Source organism: Podarcis pityusensis (assembly GCF_964106645.2).
Source record: "Podarcis pityusensis genome assembly, chromosome: 14".
Classification (NCBI taxonomy): Eukaryota; Metazoa; Chordata; class Lepidosauria; order Squamata; family Lacertidae; genus Podarcis; species Podarcis pityusensis.
In genome coordinates, this window is record NC_138039.1 from 46122610 (window position 1) to 46145182 (window position 22573).

General features: G+C 43.2%; 1 protein-coding gene across 1 annotated transcript in view; it reads right to left on the reverse strand.

Moving 5' to 3' along the window:
- Window positions 1-2629: 2629 nt before the first annotated feature.
- The window catches only part of BBS4 (Bardet-Biedl syndrome 4), a 49132-nt gene continuing 29188 nt past the window's right edge, over window positions 2630-22573 (reverse strand). The window contains exons 4-16 of the mRNA XM_080980419.1: window positions 21883-21946; window positions 21294-21405; window positions 20349-20421; window positions 17809-17862; window positions 13035-13162; window positions 11753-11807; window positions 10828-10896; window positions 10277-10429; window positions 9221-9392; window positions 8105-8174; window positions 6041-6179; window positions 4690-4891; window positions 2630-3410 (exon numbers count right to left, since the gene is read on the reverse strand). Of these exons, the coding sequence (XP_080836545.1) occupies window positions 3298-3410; window positions 4690-4891; window positions 6041-6179; window positions 8105-8174; window positions 9221-9392; window positions 10277-10429; window positions 10828-10896; window positions 11753-11807; window positions 13035-13162; window positions 17809-17862; window positions 20349-20421; window positions 21294-21405; window positions 21883-21946 (1404 nt within the window). The 3' untranslated portion in view covers window positions 2630-3297. The remainder of the gene's footprint in view (window positions 3411-4689; window positions 4892-6040; window positions 6180-8104; window positions 8175-9220; window positions 9393-10276; window positions 10430-10827; window positions 10897-11752; window positions 11808-13034; window positions 13163-17808; window positions 17863-20348; window positions 20422-21293; window positions 21406-21882; window positions 21947-22573) is intronic.

The window sequence follows — 22573 nt, forward strand, 5'->3', positions numbered from 1 at the left end:
GTGCATGAATAGTATTACCAAAAAGGACTCCAAAGGGTTGCAGTAGACCATGGGCTGTGCTTTGCTTAGATGAAGGTTTAAGAACAGGGAGCTTGACTGTACTACATAATCATGTTCTTGTTTCTGTGGGAAGGGCTTCTGACTTTAGACATCTCGAAACAGGTCACTAGGAAAGCATGTTAGCAATCCTGAGCTGTAAGACTGAAGTATTCTCTTTGCATTTGCTGCTTTTGTGAGACAAATCATAGTGGTTAAATATGCAGCTTTATTTTCCAGGTTTTGCTGTTGAGTTTAGGGTGTACTGTACAAAGCACTATTGTAGAACTTGTTTTCATTCCATAAACGAAGTAAATGAATGGCAGCTATACAGCAGTGGTGCTTGTTGGGTTTTTCTTAGTTCCTTTGCTCTTCGCAAAACTGTATCCTAATTAGATCCACATGTCGTTATTTATTATCACACATATTCCAGTGGTGACAGCCTCCATTTGTACATGTGTTTCTCTACTTGATATGCGAGGCCTTGGTAACCTTATCCCCCCCCCCCCCCGCCACTGCCGCTCTTGTTAACACAGGTTTATTTGAGTTCAGTAATTCCTACCTGAATCAAGAGTGGCCCTGGGTAGAGGTGAGCCTACTTCTGTGCACTCTTGTATTTTACTCACCCTTTTCATTAGAAAGACAGAAGGAACATGAACCCCAAAGTCCTCTCCTACCAGCTAGAAGCCGAAGCCTCAAGTTAATTGTGTCTAAGAGTACCTGTAAAAAAGATATTTGAATGCATTGGTTTTAGTACTTCTCCTGGACACTGCCTACCCCTTTCCTCTGCCTGTGGTGCTTTCCTGTATACAGAATCATAGAATTGTAGAGTTGGAAGGGACTCTGAGGGTCATCAGTTGCTATAATAATAAATTGTTTTGTTCAGCCTACGGAATGAGCCTATCCACTTGGCCACAAGCCAACCCAGCTTTAACGGCAATAACAATGTGAGTGCCCAGTGCCAGGGCCTCTTACCAATGGGTGATGTGAGACAAAGTCTTCCTTACAACTCTCCTTGCACTAGGAAAATATTCTGTGAAGCAGAATACTGAAGCAGGTTCATCCTCTCTATATCTGAAACCCTATGGATAGAAAGTAAAGCTTTGCTAAGAGTTCTAGCCCATGCTTTACACCCAGTTGTTTCTTTAATGTGACAGCTAAAGTGAACTTTTTGCTCTTCTGAATGGTATAGTTTCTTGCCCACATTGTCAAATTGGAACAGCTCTCTGTCCCACCAGAATTCTCAGGGAGTTGCTGAGCCCAGAATCTAGCATGGGATCAGAGGCTTCAGAAACCAAGCATCTGTCGTCTTGGTGTCTGGCACTTGCTAATACAAAGGGTGGCGAAAGTCACCTGTGCTGTGCAAGCTACACTTCCTGTTTTCTTCTTTTGTAAATAGCAGGGATAGAATAGGTGTATTTTGCAAGAGCTAAAAAGCATCCTTGAAAGCAAGTTCTCAATAACTTCTGTTGCCAAATTGTTCTGCCTGTACAATTCCTATGAAAAAAAGTATTTCTGGACATTGTGTTCTGTTTCAATGTATATGATTATTAAAACCTTAAGACTCTGGTGTTACCATAAAACATTCCTTTTGCATTTAGAATGTACTGTGTTCTCTCTTTTTTTGGCAATTACTTGGTTTAAAGTTCCATGGCTTTGAGTGTGTGACTAATCTAGAAACATCAGAAGGTGCCTTATACAAAGATCATTGGTCCATAGAGCTCAGTATGTATGGCCTGCAATACTAGAATGCCTCTCCAGGGCTTTGTACAGGTAACTTTCCCATTGTTATTCAGTTGTCTGAGATTGAACCTGTAGCTTTTGCATTCAAGATATGTTCTCTATCACTGACCTATGGCCCTTTCAGCTTTTTTTTATTGGAGGAAACTACTCCATAGTAAATCAGGGATTGTTAACCTTTCTACTGACATCATGTCAAAGGTACCATACAGCCTTGGCTTCAGGGCAGTGGTGCAATGCCTCTAATGCCTGAATGCTGCTTTCCAAAGTCCTACTGATATGTGGCTCAGTGACAAAGCACTCTCTCAAACAAAACAGGAGACAATTCAAAATTGTCCACTGGCCACTACTGATCAGAAAACCACAATCAATATACAATTTGAACAAAAGCTCTTTGAGAGGGTGGCATTCACAATAGGCTGTGAGTCCTTGAATGGTGTGGTCTGGCTAAGAATGAAGAAAAGTTGGTAGAATGGAACTGTTGGCTAGTGAAGAGCCTATAATTGTTCTAGACATCCTACAAGAACAGTTTCACAGCCAGGTCCCCCTTACTGAGTTTTGCTTCTAGATGCACAGCTAGTACTAGGGGCTGGGATTGCCTCTGTCAAACTGAAACTAAGAAGCTGGCCGAGCCCTTCCTTCATGACGTGCCCCTGCCCAGCTCTGATAACTTCATTTCTCAGGTATCTAATCTGGAACCTTAGGTAACATTGCTCTTTTATTTCATTTGCAACTGAGACTTGTCTTCTTGTATTTGATTTCCAATACTAAGATATATATGTGCCAGGTAAAAAGATAACAAACATAATCTCACTTCAAAGTTAATAAGGAATCAAGTAACACATGGGACAAGTTAAATAGAAGCGTTTCAATTCTTTTATTAAATATTTCTATTTACATCTTTTAAAAAGCTCCCCCTATATATAAAGTAATTCAGCCAAATTGGCTGTAGTGATAAATTCCACCTTTCAATGATAGGAAAAGAAAGATAGCTGTTGGTCATTGGTCTGCTTGATCTTTCTGGGATCCTAAAGCAGTAGCTTAATCCATTCAAAATTTGACAACATGGGAGAACTTCGTTTGAAAGTACAGTAGCAGGCTGCCCTTTAGCAGTTAACCACTGGCTACTATCAGTACAGATATGCTAGGAGAGGGCAAGACAAAAGCAGAAGGAATGCTGCAGTCTCAATTTTTAGGGCACCTCTCTACAATTGTGTTTTTCTGTCAGTAACTTGAAGAATAACTGTAAAACTCAACTTCTCTTGCTGCAAAGACCTAACTTTTTCCAGGACTACTACCAAATTTCATTTGCTGTTATCTTGAGGGCATCTTTCATAATCCTTTTAATTTGGAATATTGAAGAAAGTTGATTTTATACATTTCCCAAGCATCCTGCTGGCTCAAGGATGGAGAGAGAACCTCTTGCTGGAGCAAGGCTTGGGTGATACCAACTTTACACATCTTGCTCCTCTCACTCGCAGGGCAGGTTCTGCAGCTCTACAAGCTGTCCTGGTAGTCTCTTCAAGTTTCCTTTTCTTGTTCCATAGGTGGCTCCTGCCCTTCAGCAGATGCAGTTTTCTCTGGATCAGAGGCAGGCTTAGGCTCCACTGGCTTGGCCAGCTGAGTTCCAGCGCCTGAAAATGAAAGTGAGCACAAATCAGAACTTGCTTTTCTCTTCTAATCGAGCTTTTGGTGGATGGTGAAATTCCTAGTGTTTCTATATTGCTTACCATGCAGGTTAGCCCAATTCCATGAGCAGCCTTTGCTCCTGAGCATCCTTATGGCTCAGTTGGACCAAATCACATTGTAAGTAACCTGGATTTTTTTTGTCTGCCTGAAGTAACAAGCATTTCTCTTTGGCCTTAATTGAGGAAGGAAACTTCTCCCATTCCAGTAACTTCTAGAACCGTGAATAAACTATTGCACATTGTTTCTTTTTGGGTGGGGGCAGTGTGGGAAAATGGGTCAGCCTGAACAGCGAGCACACGTGCCCACAGAGGCTTTTTCTACTGCCCGCGTGGTTTTATTCCCCCTGCTAAAATTAGGCTTGACAGAAGAAGCATTATATCAAGAAATCTGCCAGGTGTCTGTGATGCCCACAGCGTTTCTCTGGTTTGCAGATGTGCCCTCTGGCCCCAAAAGATGGGCAATATCTGTTAGTGGGTAGAAACTGCTTAGAGGTTCTGTTTGCAATCAAGCCGTATATACATTTTGTTAAATAAACAAATGCTCAATAATTGTGCTTAGATTTATCTGCAGCAGATAATGTCTTTTGCAAAACTATCCTGAGGCCCCTGCCTTTTAAGAGCCAGAGTGATCAGTGGAGATCATGTACAGATTTGTGAGGATTCCCTGTTCCCTCCTTTATTCCCTCTGCTCCTGCTCTACACTATCCTGCTACTATCCCTTACTGAGTAAAAGGCAGAATATACATAAAACCAACACTGCTGAACCTAGACCTGGGAACATTTTGAGCACAGACTAAGACTAGGTATTATATGCATGGTCTCCAAGCTGCCTGGAGAAATCACCTGCTATTTTTGCAAGTTATATGTTAGTAGTGGGCACAGAATCTGAATGAGGATCCACCCTTGCCGTTAAATTCAAGCTTGTCCTTGCTGGAGCATAACTTGTGTCTATATGAAAGTTGTTAACTCTTTCTTTCTGCAGAAGTATGCAGGAACTACTTCTAAAAGTTTTTCACAGTTATGTCCACCTCTCCATTTAACCTGAGCACTTGCAACACTGGGTTTAACTGCTTGAAGGCTAATCTCCCTGTGAGGTTACAGATGACTAGTGAACACTTACAACTGCTACTGTGTAGCTCCCGGTTGTCTATAGCATTCAGACAACGAAAAGAAAAAAGGGAAATGATTCTGCTTATGCAAATAGACATGGTGTAGACAGGCATACCTGGAATCATGGTCTTGGCATACCCAGCTGCAGAAGACATGGCCTGTCCCAGGGCTTGGTTAGAGCCCAAAGGCTGTGCGCTGGAGGATTTGCTAGATGCAGTTGCTCGCTGCTTTGATTTGGAGTCTTTAGCAGGTTTAGCCCAGACTGCAACCTCTCCCAGTTGCAAGGCAGCACCTAGTCTCTGAGCTACATCCACCATCTGCCCAAGTGTGAAGAGGGAAATGGAGGTGGGAAGAAATTGAAAATCTGGTCAGCAAACACCATTGCCATCAAATCTTATTCCAGTTCTGCTTCCACATAAAGCAGGGGCACTAACCTGTAGCCCTCCAGATGTTTTTGACAACTCCCATTAGCCCCAGCCAGCATGCCTAGTAGTCAGGGAAGATGGGAGTTGCAGCCCAGCAATATCTGGGGGGCCAAAGGTTCTCCCTGATAAAAGGTAAAGGAGGAAGGAGAACTTGGGGAAAACACACGTATAACCTCTTGCCATATGTTCCCCTGAAGTACATCATCCTGCCCAGCCAAAGATCCTGAAGCAAAAGACAACTTGGACAGCCATGCTGGTATTTAGCAACCTGCCTTTCACAAAAAGCAGACCATTGGTCCATCAAGCTCAGATTACACTGCCTGCCAGCAGCTTTCCGGGGCTTCCAAGAATCTTATATGGAGGGGCTGGGGATTAAACCTAGGATGTTTTGCATGGAGACCATGTGCTACCCCCCTTTTTAAGGGCAAAATGTGAGGGGGAAGGGGTGCTCATCTTCCTGGACCTTGGCACCTCTTGCCCTTTTTCTGTGTGCCAGCCTCCCCGTCCCCAGAGGTGCCCAAACTCCCCACCCAATTTCAGGGAATGCTATCTAGGTCCACTGACAGCTAAGAAGGCATCCCAACCATGCTACTACAGTGGTACTTCAGTTTTTGAACATCTCATTTGACAAACATTTCACAGTTTTCGAACGCCGTAAACCTGGAAGCAAATGCTTGTTTTCAAACACGCCTCGGAAGTCAAACATGCCAAGCAGTTTCCGTACTGAGTTTTCCGTTTTTAGGCTTTCATACTGTGTTTTGGTTTTTGAACATTTCAGAACTCCAACGATCTTCCGGAACGGATTACATTCAAAAAACGAGGTACCACTGTATTAGTTGTTTCTGATTTTTTTAAAAATGGATTTTGTTACATTCTCATTTTAAAGGGCTCTATTTGTGATGCATCTATACTCTCTTCTCTCCCACCCCTACCCCTTAGTTGTCTCAGTAACCACACACTCTGTTTGAAGTTCCGCTAACAAAACGACCCCTCGCTGCGTAGCTGTTTGGGAGCTGCAAGCAGTGGTTTAAACTAACATACCTCAGGGTCAAACTCCGGTGTGCTATCCACTAATGCTTGGACCTTTCTTTTCATCTCATGATACTGAAGAACTGCCCCCTTCTTATCCCCCTGATTGTAGAGCAGGCTTGCATAGTTGAGATTTATCAGCGGGCTGAACCTGAAACCCAGGAGAGACAACATGGTAGTATAAATAGTACTGGTGCTAAAGGGAGGTAAACTGCGCTGTTGTCAGCAAGTATTACAGCCAGGACCAAGATCCATCTGTGAGATCTCTTAGGCAGTGGCCTTTTGCTTGCTGAAATTATTAATTGGATGAATTAGCTTTCTTGCCCACCCTTTAGCATAAGGTCCCAGAGAGGGTTACAACAATAAAATACACAGTTATATAAAAAAAAATTACAACCACAACACAAGGAAAGTGTCAAAACAGTTAAAAGTAAGTTCATCTAGGAAAGCAAGTCCACATATAAAAACAAACAGTTGCAGTACAGATAAAATTAAGAGTTCTGTAACCTAGTAGGTCAAATTCTACTTTTTTCAGAAATGAGAAGAATAGATCATAAAAATGATGTAAGTGTCCAAAGGTAATTTTTATCTTACATATTAGATCTGATTAGCTGAACAAACAGTAAGAGAGTAATGAAAAACCGAGAGCCTGTACATGGAGAAGGAGCTGTACGAAAGTGCAGCCTCAGGCAAAGAGACCCTTGGGGCCTTTAACACATCCTACGTAGCCCCTTTCAAGTGTTATCTCCAAAACTATATGAATGAAGAAAAACACCTGGGGGTTTTTTTAAATGGAAATGAAGGTTCTTAAGAGCATGTCTAATGATTGTGCTGGAAGCCAGATCTTGAAGTTTTTAAAGTGCACTGAACTTGTGTCTTTGGAGTAATGGGCGTAGCCAGGATTTATTTTAGGGGGCAGCCTTTATGTGGGGGGGGGGGGGCGACCAAGTTATCTGTAATGCAGTTGGTCAGTTAAGTATTTTTATTTACTAGATTTGGGGGGGGGGGTAGCTGCCCCCCTCTGGCTGTGCTTATGCTTGGAGTTCAGCAGCTTTTAAGTGTCAGGATTGGGCAGGATTTGGTGCAATGTGACCAAAATTAGCTCCATAGTTCTGAGGCAAGATAATAGTTGGTGCATAAACAATCCTAGATGCCACAGTTGTAATCCCCCAACTGCAAGAGATTTCCAACTGGCTTTGAAACTCGTTTCACTCATGTGAGGCACATGTTGAAACCTATCCCCAAAATACCTTGCAGTTATAGGGCAAAGCACCTGGAACTTGCAAGCTGGCAACTGTTTATTGATCCTATTCCAACAACATGGAGCAGATGGAGGTTAAATACTCTAATCCCAAGGGAAATGGTTTTTAAAAAACAGAAATGCCTCTCCCAGCTGGTCTCCAAAAGCCACCCCAAAAGCTGAGGCAGGAGATGGTTTTTATAATGTGGCTACCAAGAACACCTTCCCAGGTAGCACACACGTTATCTTTGAGATCATGACAAGATACAGTGGAGGTGGTTTCTTACAAATGGTGAGCTGCAAGCACTAGAACTAATGTAGTCTTTGGCTCTGCTAAGGACCTGGGAAGTGATGCTGTTTGCTGCCCACTCTTGCAGATTTTCTAAGTTTTTAGGTCAGCAATGATGCAATTGCACTTGAAAGAAGCAAGTGAAGCTCAGCAAATACTGGAGGCCCAAGATTGTCTCCTTTACAGAGTACATTTCCAGATTAATCTGTGCAGGATAACACTTGCACACACCTATTGACTAGTGGAACTAGGTTCATATGGCAAGTTCCAGAGGGAGATTTAGTGTGGAAAACACTTTTCATGGACTAGAGCCCCCTTACAGAAACATGCACGCACAACCTCCTGATCCCACCACCACCTCCCATTAAAACAAAAGTTGAGAAAGTGTGGTCCTAAGAAACAAGAAAGCTCACAGATAGTGCCAGCCTTAAGGTACTGCTAGTGAGGAAATGGGAGAGGATATGTGCTCTATGGAGCCACTCTTGGGTAGGTGCAGAAAGAGCACTATTTAACAAGTAAACTGCCCCAAGTAAACTGAGAAACGTACGTGTCCAGCGCTGAAGCTTTTTGATAGGCGAGCTTGGCATTCTCTACATCTTCAAGATTTGTCAAAGCAACTGTATCAAGAAAGGGGAAATGGGGTAACTCTTGCTGGCAAAGTGAAGAAATTCTAAATTAATTCTGCACCTTTGGCCAGTGTCTTTATTCTCATATTGCAGCTGGGAAAGGGACTGAGAGAATGACTTGCCTTCCAGGAAGTTGATGGTGGAGAAGGGTTTGAATTTTATTCACCGCCCCCCGCCCCCCATGCAATGCTCTTAAGGAAGGGTCACAACACATTAAGCTTGCTGAGAGAACACACAGGCCTCTTCAAGAGAAGCGTTCAGGTTTGAGACAGGGAACAACAGTCTTCTTAGAAGAGCTGTAGATAGAAATGCCCTGCTCAGGTTTCCAGGTTCACTCCCTGCCAACTCCAGTTAAAGCAGAAATGGGGAACCTGTGGCCCTCTGGATGTTGTTGAACTGCGACTTCCATATGCCCTACCCAGAATGACCAAGGGCTGAAGGATAAGGGGAGTTGTAGTCCAACAATGTCTGGTGGACCAGAGGTTCTTCATCCCCAGCTAAAGATCTCAAGTATTGGGTGATGGGAAAGACCCAATGGCTGAGACACTGGGAAGCTACTACCAACCAGAAAAGGCAATACTGGGCTACATAGACCAATGGTCTAAGTATAAGCCTGCTTCATGCGTTCAGGATCAATGCTAACCAAGGATAGGAATCCTCCGTCTTCCTTACCCATGGATCTGGTACTTTTGCACCTGCATCGCAGCTGATTTTATTTCAAGCCAGAGTTTAGTTCACTGAACAGAAAGTTGGATGTGAACCTGGGTTCGAACTGCCCATTTAGTCATGACTATAAGAGGTAGCCTTAGGCAAGTCAGTCTCTTGAACTAAGTTCCCAGTCTGTATAATGGGAATAATGTCTGCTGGGATTATTAAGGGAAGAAATGATATCATCAGTATTGAATAAACCACGTGCTTAAAACACTACATAAATTTATACTAGTGATTTCAACCAGGGTAGCATCCCCTAACGTCAATAAGAAACAGAATTTCCATTGTAGTAACCAGGCAAGGGTGGCAGGTGTGTGTGGTGCTACCTGCTAACAACATGTAGAGTTCTGCCAGCTTTGGCTGGAGATGGATGGCAGCACTGATGAAGTGGAACGCAGAGGCATACTGCTGCATTGTCAGATGGACGAGGCCAAGGTTGTACAGAATCTTCCAGTCAAAGGGAGCAAGGTAGTTTGCTCGTTTCAGGCAGCTGATGGCCTGCAGGGGGAAATGGTTCCATTCAATAAGAGAAGAGGCAAAGGCATTATGAAATGGCTGCTTTAGGGGCAGAGGCCAAGGGTACAATTTTCTTGATCCTTCCAAATAATAATGCCTCTCAAGAAGAACTTCATTCATTTATTTTATTATTTATTAAATTTGTATGCTGCCCTATACCCAGAGATCTCAAAGAGGTCCAATACACAAAAATATAAAATATACAAAGCACAGAATAGATAATAAAAACAAAAATAAAGACAAGCCAATAATCCCCTCTTCCACAACACATTTAAAAGGGCATTAGATGCCAATCAGCCAAAGGCCTGATTAAAGAATAATGTTTTCACCTGGTGCCTAAAGGTATACAATGAAGGCACCAGGCAAACTTCCCTGGGGAGAGCATTCCACAGATGGGGAGCCACTGCAGAAAGGGGCCATTCTTGTGTACTTCTCGTGGAGACGCACGAAGAAGGGCCTCAGAAGATGATCTCAGGGTCTGGGTAGACTCATATGGAGAGAGACGGTCCTCGAGGTATTTGGGTCCTGAGCAGTTCAAGGCTTTATAGGTCAAAACCAGCATTGATGTTGCTCTCCAGTTGCCAACGCTAGCTAAGATGGAATTAACAAAACCCTGACTGCTTTTATCTTTTCCAAACATCAGTGCAAATAAGATAAAACCCTGCTTCTGTTTGTGCCAGAGGGCTCAAGGATTAGGTGGGCAATAGCCAGAGGAACACCAATGCTATTGAAAGAAATGCCTGCCTCCCCACTTCCAGTTCTGCATGCTGGAGGATTAGGGAGAGGGAAAGGAGGGGGTAAAAGACAGTCACAAATGGATGCAAATTCAGGTAAGAGGGTAGGCAGATGACACAAAACACACCTACCGCCACATATTTCTTTTTGCCGAAGAAGCACATTCCAATGTTGTTCCAGAGCGGGGGGCTTTCAGGAACAGCACAAGCGACCACTCGGTACTTGGTGAGGGCTACGTCAAAGTCTCCATGTGTCTGCATCATGCTGCCAGCTGCCAAGATCGCCTTTTGAAAAGAATAAAGCAAAAACCAAATCGTAGGGGGCTAACAAACTGGCTTTTCACCACTGTCGGTGAGTAAAGAACACGAAGGCATTATCAGAACAATGACATCAGGAATACACCCAAAGCCACACATACCTGGAACCTTGTGGGATAGGCATGACCAAGGAGTAAGAAAGATCAGCCTTCCCCAACATGGTGCCCAGCAGATGTTTTGGACTACAACTAGGGCTGACGAGAGTTGCAGTTCAAAACATGCGGAAAGTGCCAAGAAGGAAAGGGTGCTTTAGTGACTCTGACCAGCTCATCCAGCTGTTTACTTAGGTTACCATTTTGTGACATTCATATTGATTTTCTTCTGTTTCCGCCAACAATTCAATATATTCCCATCCCCTGAGTTACCTTATAGTTGCTGGGATCATACGTGAGTGCGTTCCCAAGATACTCAAAGGCTTTCTGATGAACCTCGAGCTAAGTAAAGGGGGGAAATATCAGTAGAATATTTAAACAACTGAATCACGATACATTTTTCATTGGTTTTTACTCCACGGTCGTAGTTGCTTCCTACGCCACATGGAGGTTCTCTAGGAACTGCAACAAACAACCCTCTGAGGTTCATCCAACACAACCAGGAAGCCACTGCACACTCTCTAAAGAGGACTGCTGTGCATCTTTGGCTGACATGCTCTAAATCTGGCTCTCCCATGAGAAAGGACTCAAAAGTCAACCAGCCCCAAATATCACACCCCAGAATTCAAAGCCATATCATTTCCTCCTGGGAAATCAACACTAGAAACCTAATAATCTTGGGCCATTACTGAGGCTGCTAGGAAATGAAGAAAGCATTTAGATGAGGAAATCCTGCCCAGAGACAAAATGGAGGCCCAAGTTGCATAAACAAGAACCATTTTGGGAGTGAGCTAGGGATTTGGCAGAATTATGGTACAGAGAAAACTGTCGACTCACGAAACTGTGTGACATTGCTTATCCCCAGGAAACTTTAAAGCCATTTCTGAATTTCTGTAAGGTGCCTTTTTATCCAATATGTGGTCCTTTCCTATATAGAAAACTCACAAAGCTACTTTTTCCTTCTTCATATACTTGGACTAGCAGGTTATAGAAGCAGAGCCTATCTGCATTCTGCTTTGGCTCAACTGCGTAAGGTAAGTTCCTTCCTGTAGGGCTCTAAAGCACATATTTAGAAGAGATAGACTGGTGTAACTTTTTGAGAAAAGTCTCAAAGCGGCAATGGGGATGCCTCAACATGAATGCCATTAACAGCTGCTGGACCAAACCGAACAACTAACCAATTAGCAACCTCCCATACCTCCAGGTAGAGCAAGCCCAGAGTTGTAAGGAGCTCTGTGTTTTCCGGAGAGAACCTGAAACAAAGAAAAAGAGACCCTAGAGTTTTATGGCATCTGGTGCCCTCATTAATACATTGTTATGCAAGGGCATAAACGAGTTTCACGCAGAGATGGCCCATGACATTTCTGCACCAGAAGCAGAAGATACAAATGTTCCCCACTATGGTGATAAAAATAAATGACAGTAAATATCGTACAAGTTGCTACCCTTTGATGGTGGTCCAAAATTTGCCACTTGAAGTGATCTGCTTCCTGCGTAATGGGAGGACTAGCCCCAATCTTGCATGTGAAGGAGACATTTTATCAGCCTTAAAGAAGGACTACCAAGCCCCCATCTGCCACTGTGTGGTTTGAGCAGAAGACTATGGCAAATGACATGCCGGGCAGAAATATTTACTTGCCTGAAAGCAAGGGGCTCACTGAAAGGCTTAAATACATTTGCCTTTGGAATATTCCAGGGCTAACAGACCCACCCAGCTGCCATTGCTGCGTATTTTAATTGTCTGGGGCAGCAAATGCAAAGGAGCTTTCCCCCACTCTACCAGAGGTGTTGTTTGCATTTTGTTTTTGTTTTTCAATTTACATACTGCACCACAGCAAAGCTCTCTGATCGATTTACATTAAAAGGCCATACAGCTGTTCTTATCGTTCCTGTCGGCTTTGCAGTGCATGGCTGTTTTATGTGCTTTTATGCAATTTGTACTCTGCCCTGGGATCTATTGCAATGAAAGGCAGGTTCTAAATGCACTTATTAAATAATAAATAAATACAAACCGGGGAAGGAATAAAAGACAAATGATTCCTTAAAAAAACACACACACACACCAAAAAATGAACAAACCTAATTCTATTAGAGGCTATTTGAACAGAACCCCTTTTGTTGGAAATGGGGCTGACATATGCTCCTAGGCTCATACTGTGAGAACAGCAGCAGCAGATTCTGTTTCCCCTCATGAGTGCTATGAAAATGCTCATGTTAGCATCGGAACAGCCTTCAGAAATAGTTTGAAGAAGCTGATTTGCAGGCTGTCACACTGGCTTATAGCCTCGGGGTTGAAGACCTGTGTGAATTCATGCGCTTCAAAGGGACTTGAAAGGTGGGAGCAGTAATCCAAAACTGTGCCCAAGATGGCTGCCTGGGCCGCGAGAGAAGACCTTTCTCAACGCTTCCTAGTTCTGTACAATGAGGTTAATTCCTGGTCACCTCCACCCCCAACAGAACAAGAGAAGAAAGGCTCTTACTCCACTGCTTTCTTGTAGACTTCAATGGCTTTGTCCGTCTGCCCCTCCAACAGGTGGATCTTGCCCAGCATCATGTATGTCAGGTCATGTCGGTTGAGCTCCAGGGCATTATTCAGCTGATCTTTTGCCTGAGCACAGAGCACAGAGTGTATTATTCATTTTCAGATATTTATATGCCACTGTTCAGATGGACTTCATGAAGTGGTTCACACTGAAATATACCTATATAATAAAACACCAAAGATGAGCGACAAAAAAAAAAACAAAAACACTTTTTGAAAGCTAGATCTCTCCTTAATGAAATTGGCAAAGAGCCAGCCTGAGCACTGGTTCATTTACACTAGGATAGCAAGAGAGAAAAGAGACAAGCGTGTTTCTGCAGCCAGTGGGCTAAAAAATACTTGTAGTCTTTGTGGCTGCAAAAGCCTGAAAGCAGAAGGGCAGTGATTGGTGGTCATGGTGGGTGACTCAATGACCCAGAAAAATAATAAACAAATAAGTTTTGAGCTTATGCAATTGCACTGTACGAAGTCAGACCATTGATCTAGCTCAACGGCAGTGGCTTTCCAGGGTTTCAGACAGGAGTTTCTACCACCCTTACCTGTAGATGCTGGAAACTGAAGCTGGGACATTCTACCACTGGGCTACTGCCCTTCTCAGGCTGAGAAAGTCCAGCTATCTGTATCCCTTTGAACTGGAGATGTCAGGGATTGAACCTGGGACCTTTGGAATGCAAACCAACCAGGTATCTGGGGTCCCACTCCCTTGCCGCATATATGATGCAGCTACACCCATAGGAGAAAGACAGAAAAGCAACCAACCTAACACACTCGCCAATGCTCTCCCCTTTGGACAACTGTGGATGCCTCACAATTTTAAAAACTCCCCTTGCTTGTTAATTCCTCACTCCCTTTTGCTGGTCCAACTTGAGCTCCTCTGGTGATACTCTTTCTTTCTTTCTTTCTTTCTTTCTTTCTTTCTTTCTTTCTTTCTTTCTTTCTTTCTTTCTTCTCTCTCTCTTATGGACGGAATATAATTTCTTGCATAAAGCTCTTGGGATAGGCCCTTCTTTCTAACTCTCTCCCTCCACTGCCAAAACAGGTCCTATAGTAGGCAAGCTAGGAGCAGAGTTCATTTCCTCCTTCCTTCCCCCTTGAACGCTCCAGCCAAGTGGGCAGTGGGCTCAGCCTCAAAGGTGGGGCTGCATTTGCTTTGCCCCTCCCCCTCCTGTCTTCCTGGGTGCTTTCCCGAGTTAAATAGGCCTAGAAGCACTAGGAATCCAGAATCTGCGGACTGGCAGGATTGAATGTTACCGAGGCTTTTACAGCTCATCATTCCACAAAATGCTTATCCCAGCACTGAGCCAGGAGGGCTGCTGAACTGCACAAAGGAGCAGAACTGCTCCTCCTGGGCACATTGTTAATCCCCTCCAATGAGAGGCATCGATTGCAATGGCCTCTTTTCCTCCCCTGGGCCCAGCCGGTGGGACTGGAATGAAAGGTTGCAGGTTTTCTTCTCTCTTTTTTTCCAGGCACATTAAAGGAGAGAGATGCTGACAAAGTAAAAAAGAATTATGCAGCCATGGGATATTCATTGCTAAAAAGCTAAAATGCCAGCGCATTCTATAGGCTTCATTATATTTTATAGGCCCATGTGACTCGATGCAAGGAAGCAGCATGGTCGGGGCGCAGCAAAGGGGAAATGTGAGGAGGAGGAAATTTCTCATACTAATGGCCCATTAACACCTCAATGCAAATGTTTGTGTGCCCCAAACTGGAGAGAATGGGCCATTTTCATGCCTTGCAAGAATCAAACTGGTACATCTTCCTAATTGTTGACAGTAAAGCGAGCTCTGACCTGAGGGCTACAGTATTCTCAGTAAAGACAGCATCGCTATCTTGGATACTTTCTGCAACTGGCTTCATCACTCAAAAAGCTCCCACCACCCTGGACCATTGTCCATGTGGACAAGGGCTGATGCAGACATCTGGAGGGCTACAGATGCTAAAGATATGGTGGGAACCAATCAAACAACACATGGAGCCCAGGCATTTTCATGCGATTGTCCAAAAGTCTCCAGGCTACAGCTCAGGAAACAGGTGATGTGCTCGCCAGGTCCGAGGCTCCCTTTCGTGGTACTTCTTACTTCGCCAAACCTTTATTAGGCATTACAAGTATAGGCCATCATAAAATATCCATATATAAAATTTTAAATATGCAAAAATAAACAGCCATGTAAAATATATAACGACAAGGATTCTTCTAAATCGCTTTTGTGCCAACGACACATGGAATATGGCATTCAGGCCATAGTCAGATATTGTCACGGGCTGATTGGATGTAGGAATGGTGAGAGGAACCAACTGGGAAAGCCCCAAGGGAAAAAGGCTCAGAGCCAGGGGATTGGGGGCAGGACGACAATGAGTGGTTAGAGGGAGAAGACTGGGGGGAGAAGGTGTCGGAAGCTGGAGAGGTAACAGGGCACAAGGAGTGGGGGTAGTCTGTGGCAGAGACAGAATCTGTGTCTGTGGCAGAGACAGAATCAGAGACAGAGGCTGAAGCAGGAAGAGGGAGGCCAAGAGAGAGAGATGACTGAGGCTGCTTCAAGGGGGCGAGACCTGCCAGAGATGAGTTCTGTACTCATTAGGCCTGACGCTCCTGTGCAGATTCTGTTTTTGCTTATAAACGGTTAACCCCAACTTGCTTGGTGTGGTTTGCCGCTGGCTTGGTCCTGTCAGATATCAGGATTTTGGAGCATTTCCAGCTAGATTCTTCTACTGTACAACTCCATGAGAGGCAGGTATCTCTGCTCTTCCAGCTTTCCACTCAAAACTCTGACAGCCAATACGTGGTGTGGATTTGGTTTAACATGCAGAGGATTCCGCATTTAGGGTCCCATTCAAACAGCAAGTTAATAGGCCTCACGTTTTGCAGAGACTGAGGAAGTCTGGGCTGTTTCTGTCAAACACTCACTAACTATAGGAACATGGGCTAGGTACTCCAGGGGCCATACACGTACATGCTGCTCAGCCACATATAATTTCCTGTCTATTAACAGCAGTTCTGCGCACTTCAATCCTACATCCAAGCCTTCTCCAGCCTAATGCCCTCCAGATGTTTTCGACTATAGTTCCCATCAGCCTCAAACAGCATGGTCAATGGTAAGGGATGATGGACATTGTAGTGCAAAGCATCTTGTGGGCACTAGTCTGGGCAAGGCTGTTATACCCCCATAGCTTCCCCCCAACCACTCCTCCATGTGTCAGTCCTTGATACCCCACCACCAAAAAGGCTGATTTCTGCAATTCAAACCCAAATCCTACCAGGTTGTACACAAAGTAATATTATGGGAAAGTTTCAGTTGTGCATAACTTATTTGATGATGATGATGATGATGATGATAATAATAATAATAATAATAATAATAATAATTTATTTATACCCCACCCATCTGGCTGGGTTTTCCCAGCCACTCTGTGAGGCTCCCAACAGACTATTAAAAACACGATAAGACATCAAACATTAAAAACTTCCCTAAACAGGGTTGCCTTCAACCCTTGTTATGACCGTAGCAGCTGTTTTAGGAAAAAACAAATATTGTGGTTCTAACATGAAGATGAGAGGCATACTAGGGACCTGTCAGTCATGAAAAGAATCCTTTCCAATGCTTACAAGAACAACCCCCAAGTCCTTTTATCAAGTTGCCCTCTCTGCAACGTATCTGCCACAGGTAAGATGCCAACTAGGAGCAGAATATCTTTTTCTGCAACTGATATCTTGTTGGGGCAGCACACACTGAACAAGAGGAACAGCTGTTGAACTCAACCAATGGCTCTTTTTCTAGAGCTCTACTGCATAGACTTCCTTCATCTCAATTCCATACAGCCATTGAGGGTTCCTTAGGATACAACCCAACCATTTGGACTGTTATTTGTTTGTTTGTTTTATTAAATGTATATCCCACCCTTCATCTGAGAATCACAGGGTGGTTTACAGTATAAAACAGGGTGGAATTGATTTAAATCAAATTGATTTAAATCATGATTTAAATCACAAGTCAGTAAGACTTGATTTAAATCATTTTTTTTACAACAAGACATTCCTGCTGGTATAATCTTAATATTTACAAACAGATGAAGGTTTCATTTTTGGAATAATAAATTTTCAGAGCAGTTTTTACAGTTATATCAAAAATTACTGATCTAGTTATACGATTAGAAATACATAATTATGAAATTATTGTGAGTCTTAATAAGTTAACTGTTTATAATTGGAAGGAGAAAAATAATCATTTCCTTAATAACCATTTCCTTAAAAACCAACTTAGACTGAGTTTCAACACACATGTAAAACTTATTTCCTGATGAATAGCCTTTGGACTATAATGTAACTTAAATAGAAAACTATCTTTAGAAATATTTTTTTTACTCCTAAAGCATTTTATTTTAAAAATCCAATTTAAATAAAAAAAATCTGATTTAAATTTTAAAAATCCGATTTAAAATCTGATTTTTAAAAAAAAAACATAGATTTTTATCCACCATGGTATAAAAATTCAAAAATACATAACACAATAACCATAGATTATTTAATGAGCCAAAGGCCTGGGAGAAGAAGAATGTTTTCACCTGGTGCTTAAAGTTATGTAATGAAGGCACCAGGCAAGCCTCCCTGGGGAAAGCATTCCACAAACAGAGCCACTGCAAAAAAATGCCCATTCTCAGGCTGCCACCCCCTGGACCTTTCATGCTTGCCAGACAACTGCCCACTTTACCTTGTTGAAATGCTTCAGGTGCATGTAGCAGACACCCAAGTTGTGGCAGATCTCCTGGATGTGAGGGGAAAGGGGACATGTGTAAATCCACATGTGAGACATGAGGGGATAGAACCTCTTGTCATTATTGGTCTCAAGCTCACAAGTTGCAAAACCACAGGTTCAATGTGCTCAAAAAAACAGGAATGGCACAATCTATTGAAACATCTCATTTTCTCAGATTGGTAACAAATCATTTCCATTCAGTAGAATATTAACAGTACTAAATGCCCCAGATCAGAGCTTGACAAATCTCTTCATTCACAAATAGCCAAATTCTGGCCTTATTCACACATCACAGTAAACCATAGTTAATAGTTTACCATGAACATGCTGATCTGAGCGGCTTCGCTCATCCCCACTAGTTCATGGGAAGAACAAACCACAATCCCTACTATGGCATTATGTCTGAAATGGGAATTATGATGGGTTTTACTTCAAACAAAGCATGATTTTTTGCTTTCTGACTGACTGACTGGGTGGAACAAAACTACTATGATCTCCAATTTGGATGATGATGGTGATGATGATGATGAAGAAGAAGAGGAGGAGTTTGGATTTGATATCCCGCTTTATCACTACCCGAAGGAGTCTCAAAGCGGCTAACATTCTCCTTTCCCTTCCTCCCCCACAACAAACACTCTGTGAGGTGAGTGAGGCTGAGAGACTTCAGAGAAGTATGACTAGCCCAAGGTCACCCAGCAGCTGCATGTGGAGGAGCAGGGAAGCGAACCCGGTTCACCAGATTACGAGACTACCGCTCTTAACCACTACACTACACTGGCTATAATGTTAAGCCAAGAAACATGGTTTGTTGCTGTGGTGTGTTAATGGGAAGCCGCAAAGTGGCCCAGATCTGCATGTTCATTGTTCACAGTAAACCATAAACTATGGTTTATCATGATGTGTGAACTGGGCCACCGTAACTTACTTGGTCTTCCAGAATCAGAAAGAAAAGTTCAATGGATCTGAGTTGTTAGCTTCAGCCCATTATGACCAAAGATGCTACAGAAATACAATTAAACTGAAAACCCAGCAAAGATTTAGCCAGACACATCTGTTAATCTTTCTTTTAACAACTATCATTGGAATTCTGCATATAAACCTGATGGATGAGCTGATGCAAGCAGAAAATAAATACCGGGCCCAATATACATTTACATCATGTAATAAGGAAGATAAATTTAGTTATAAGGCTTGTCAGTGTGCCATTTCAACAACAGAGATGCTGTCAGGCTTCTGCAGAAGTACAAGCCATCTTGAGCACAATTTGGGTACAAAGGCGTGATACGCATTTAACAAATAAATGAACACTAGATTCACCTGGGCAGAGTTCAATGTCTTTTGTGTGCCTGGCAAGGGCATTTTTTTGTTTGCTCAAGCACTTTTCGAGTGTTTAGAGCCTCACACTTTAAGACCTCTGATTTAACATGCCTGGCACTGATATATTCTGGCTGCTTTATCCATGTTAATTGTACTTAGGCTTTTTGCTGCTTCTATATCTTTGTTAGCTACTCTGAGAGCTCTTGGCTGGGTAAGAAATGTGACAAATAAATGAATGGATATGCCTTGGCAGTGATCATTTTGGTGTCTGTTGTGGCAATCCAGCTTGGTACACAATGTTTTGCCTATGCTGATGCTCTGCTGTGGTGGACTCACCACCCAAGATGCGGCATTCGGTCCAAGAGCGAGTATCAAGCCATGTTTTGTTTTCCTGCTGAATATTAAAGCAGGAAGCCATCTGTGTGCACATCTGGCAGAGACACTAACCAGTGCTTCCTCTGTTTTGATCAACTATTTGGGAAGGTTGTATATTCCTTCCTGTATCATGGAATTTATGAAACAGGCTGATGTCTTCAATGCAACTAGACTCCCAATGGGACTAAGAGCTAATCCACACAGTCACTTTCCCCTATAAAGGAGCAGCCATAGCCATCCTTGGTCGTGTGACTGCACATGATCACAATGGGAAACATATCCAACTGAGCAGTACAGTGGTACCTTGGGTTACATATGCTTCAGGTTACATACGCCTCAGGTTACAGACTCCGCTAACCCAGAAATAGTACCTTGGGTTATGAAATTTGCTTCAGGATGAGAACAGAAATCGTGCAGCGGCGGCGCGGCAGCAGCAGGAGGCTCCATTAGCTACAGTGGTGCTCCAGGTTAAGAACAGTTTCAGGTTAAGAACAGCCCTCCGGAACAAATTAAGTACTTAACCCGAGGTACCACTGTACATGCAATAGAGGCAGCAGCAATTCCTGCTGTTGCAGGAGCACCTTCTCCACTTGCCACAGGAATCATTAAGGCTGTGTCTGTGTAGACCCAGATTCATATTAACACCTCTCCTCATAAGCTGCATTCCGAGGACAGGCTGGTGCTGCTGTCCTCGCACAGAAGAAAGTGCTGAACAAAACTGACCCATAGGTCAGCCATCGATCTGCAAGTCTCAAATTCTACTCCATTCTATTTACAAGTAGCAAAGAAAACCTTGGGCATACCCAGTCCTTCTCGTTGTATTGGGCCGCATCGTTGTACACTTCAATGGCTGCTTTGTGTTTTCCCAAAAGAAACCTGCAAGAAAATGTCAGATCTTATTTTTCTTACCCTTTCCTCCCAAGGTATCACTGGACCATCAATTGTGTGTCAGTCGGAGGATCAAAGGGAGCTCTAGGGAAGCCTACTGTGCTGTAGAGTCAAACAGAAGAATCCAATACTCGTCCACTATACTGGGGATTCATAGCATGTCGCAACGCCTGTTAAAAGGATTTTATTAGAAGGCTGGATATTCCCTATTTCTTGCTTTCCTAATGCATGGACAGATAATGTCATGTCACATGATATGGATCGTATCTGCCCACTTGGTGCTACCATCTGAGTTTCACAGCTGTTCTTTCTTTTTACAACTCTTTTTAATAACTTTTAAAATGTTATCCACCCTAAAGCTTGGGGGACTGGAGAGGTTTTTAAAAATAGTGACTCCTCTCTCTTTTAAGTGTGTGCTGTGCTAATAGTGCCGGATCAGATAGACATCATTTTTCCTCCTGTGGTGATGGCCACTAGGTTAGACAGCTTTAGCAGACAAATTCATGGGGGTTAATTAATTGACAGCTAGTAGTAGGAATGGTGGCTGCATGGAAACTCAGAGTTCAAAGGCAGCATGTCACTGAATACCAGTTTCCGGGAGACAAATAATGGAGGCAGGCTGCTGCTTTCATGTCCTAGAGGTGTCCAGTTGGCCACTTTGAAATAAGATGCTGAATTAGATGGTCTGAATTGGTCTGGTCCAGCAGGGCTTTTATGTTTGTAAGTGTGTGGACAAGGGAGGGTGTATGATTAAGTAGTTTGCCTATGCAAATATGAAGGCTAACGGGAGTAAAACAGCCTCTGGTAACCCCACTCCCTTTATGCAACACCCAAAATCTGAAGAATAAAATGGCACCTACAGCGATCGCGCCACCTGCTTGAGGTTGTCTGCACTCCGGGGCGTAAGAATAGCACAAGTTTGGAAAAGCTCAAGTGATTCGTGAATCTTCCCTTCCAAGCGAAATATCAAAGCTGAAAAACAACAATGCACAGCATGTTAATCTGGAGTCCTTTCAAGGAAGTAAGCTGCACCCTGGGCAATGCTGAAATGTATAGAAGTGCAGGAGGAGAACCTACCCCCACCAGCTTCCCAGCTGAAGCACACAGCAGGCTTTTGAAGAAGGTAGGTCACAGCGGAGCAGAGCTAGCAGCTGGTGGGTTCTGTATCTGGAAGCCATGGTGCCATCTGCACCACTGTTCCTTTGTGGTAAGCGTAGCCCATGGGGTAGTTTAGCATTTCTCTGGCCCGCTTGTCCTAAAAGAGCCATAGGATCGCTTTTGTCTGTTAACGAGGATTATGTGGACTATGGAAGCACCCTCATATTTTTGGAACTCACTGAGGGAGTCAGTGAAATAATTTTATTTTCAGCCCTAAAGGGAGGTTGCTCTTGGGAAATGTGTCAGACAAGGTAGAAGCATGTCAGCCATGGGAGGGTGCTTGTAGCTTACCTTGAACATAGACTGCATATTCACATATCCCACGGGTCTCTTGGAGTTGCTCTTTTATAAGAATCTGAACCACAAAGTAAAGAAGTTATGTTCCAATAAAAATATTTTCCTTTTTTGGATAAGGGGCAGAATGTTGTCAACTCTACCCTTTAATAAGTTAGCCTCAACATTAAGCCAGTATTTGTTAATGAAAGGTACCTAAAAGATCGGGGTGAGGAACCTGTGGCCAGCCAACATTGTCAAGAGTCAAGGAAGATGAAATTTGTAGCCTAGCAGTATCTGGAGGGCCACAAATTCCCAGTCTCTGTGCTAGAGGGGGAAAATGCCTAGAATTTTCTCCTTTTTTCAGAGCAAGGAAATGCCTGTTGAAACCGCTACCTCTTGCGCTGGTAATTTGTCCTTCCTGGAAAAGAGCCTCCTGAAGTCAAATTATCCAAGAGCAGGAGCTTTTTGATGGCTTTGACATTGGCAAGGCTTTCAATTTCATTTAATGGCACTATAAAAAACCCTTTTGCATTAAAAAATGTTAACATTAAGGCAACGACCTCTGAATAGGTAACATTAGGACAAGTGAAACTCCTGCCACCCAAGTACTTGTGGAATAGATTGCTGTTATCCATCTATTGGAAAATTAAGTGCCTGCCTTGATGGTCCTCAGAAGTGAACACTCTCTTTGCACAGCACCAAGAGT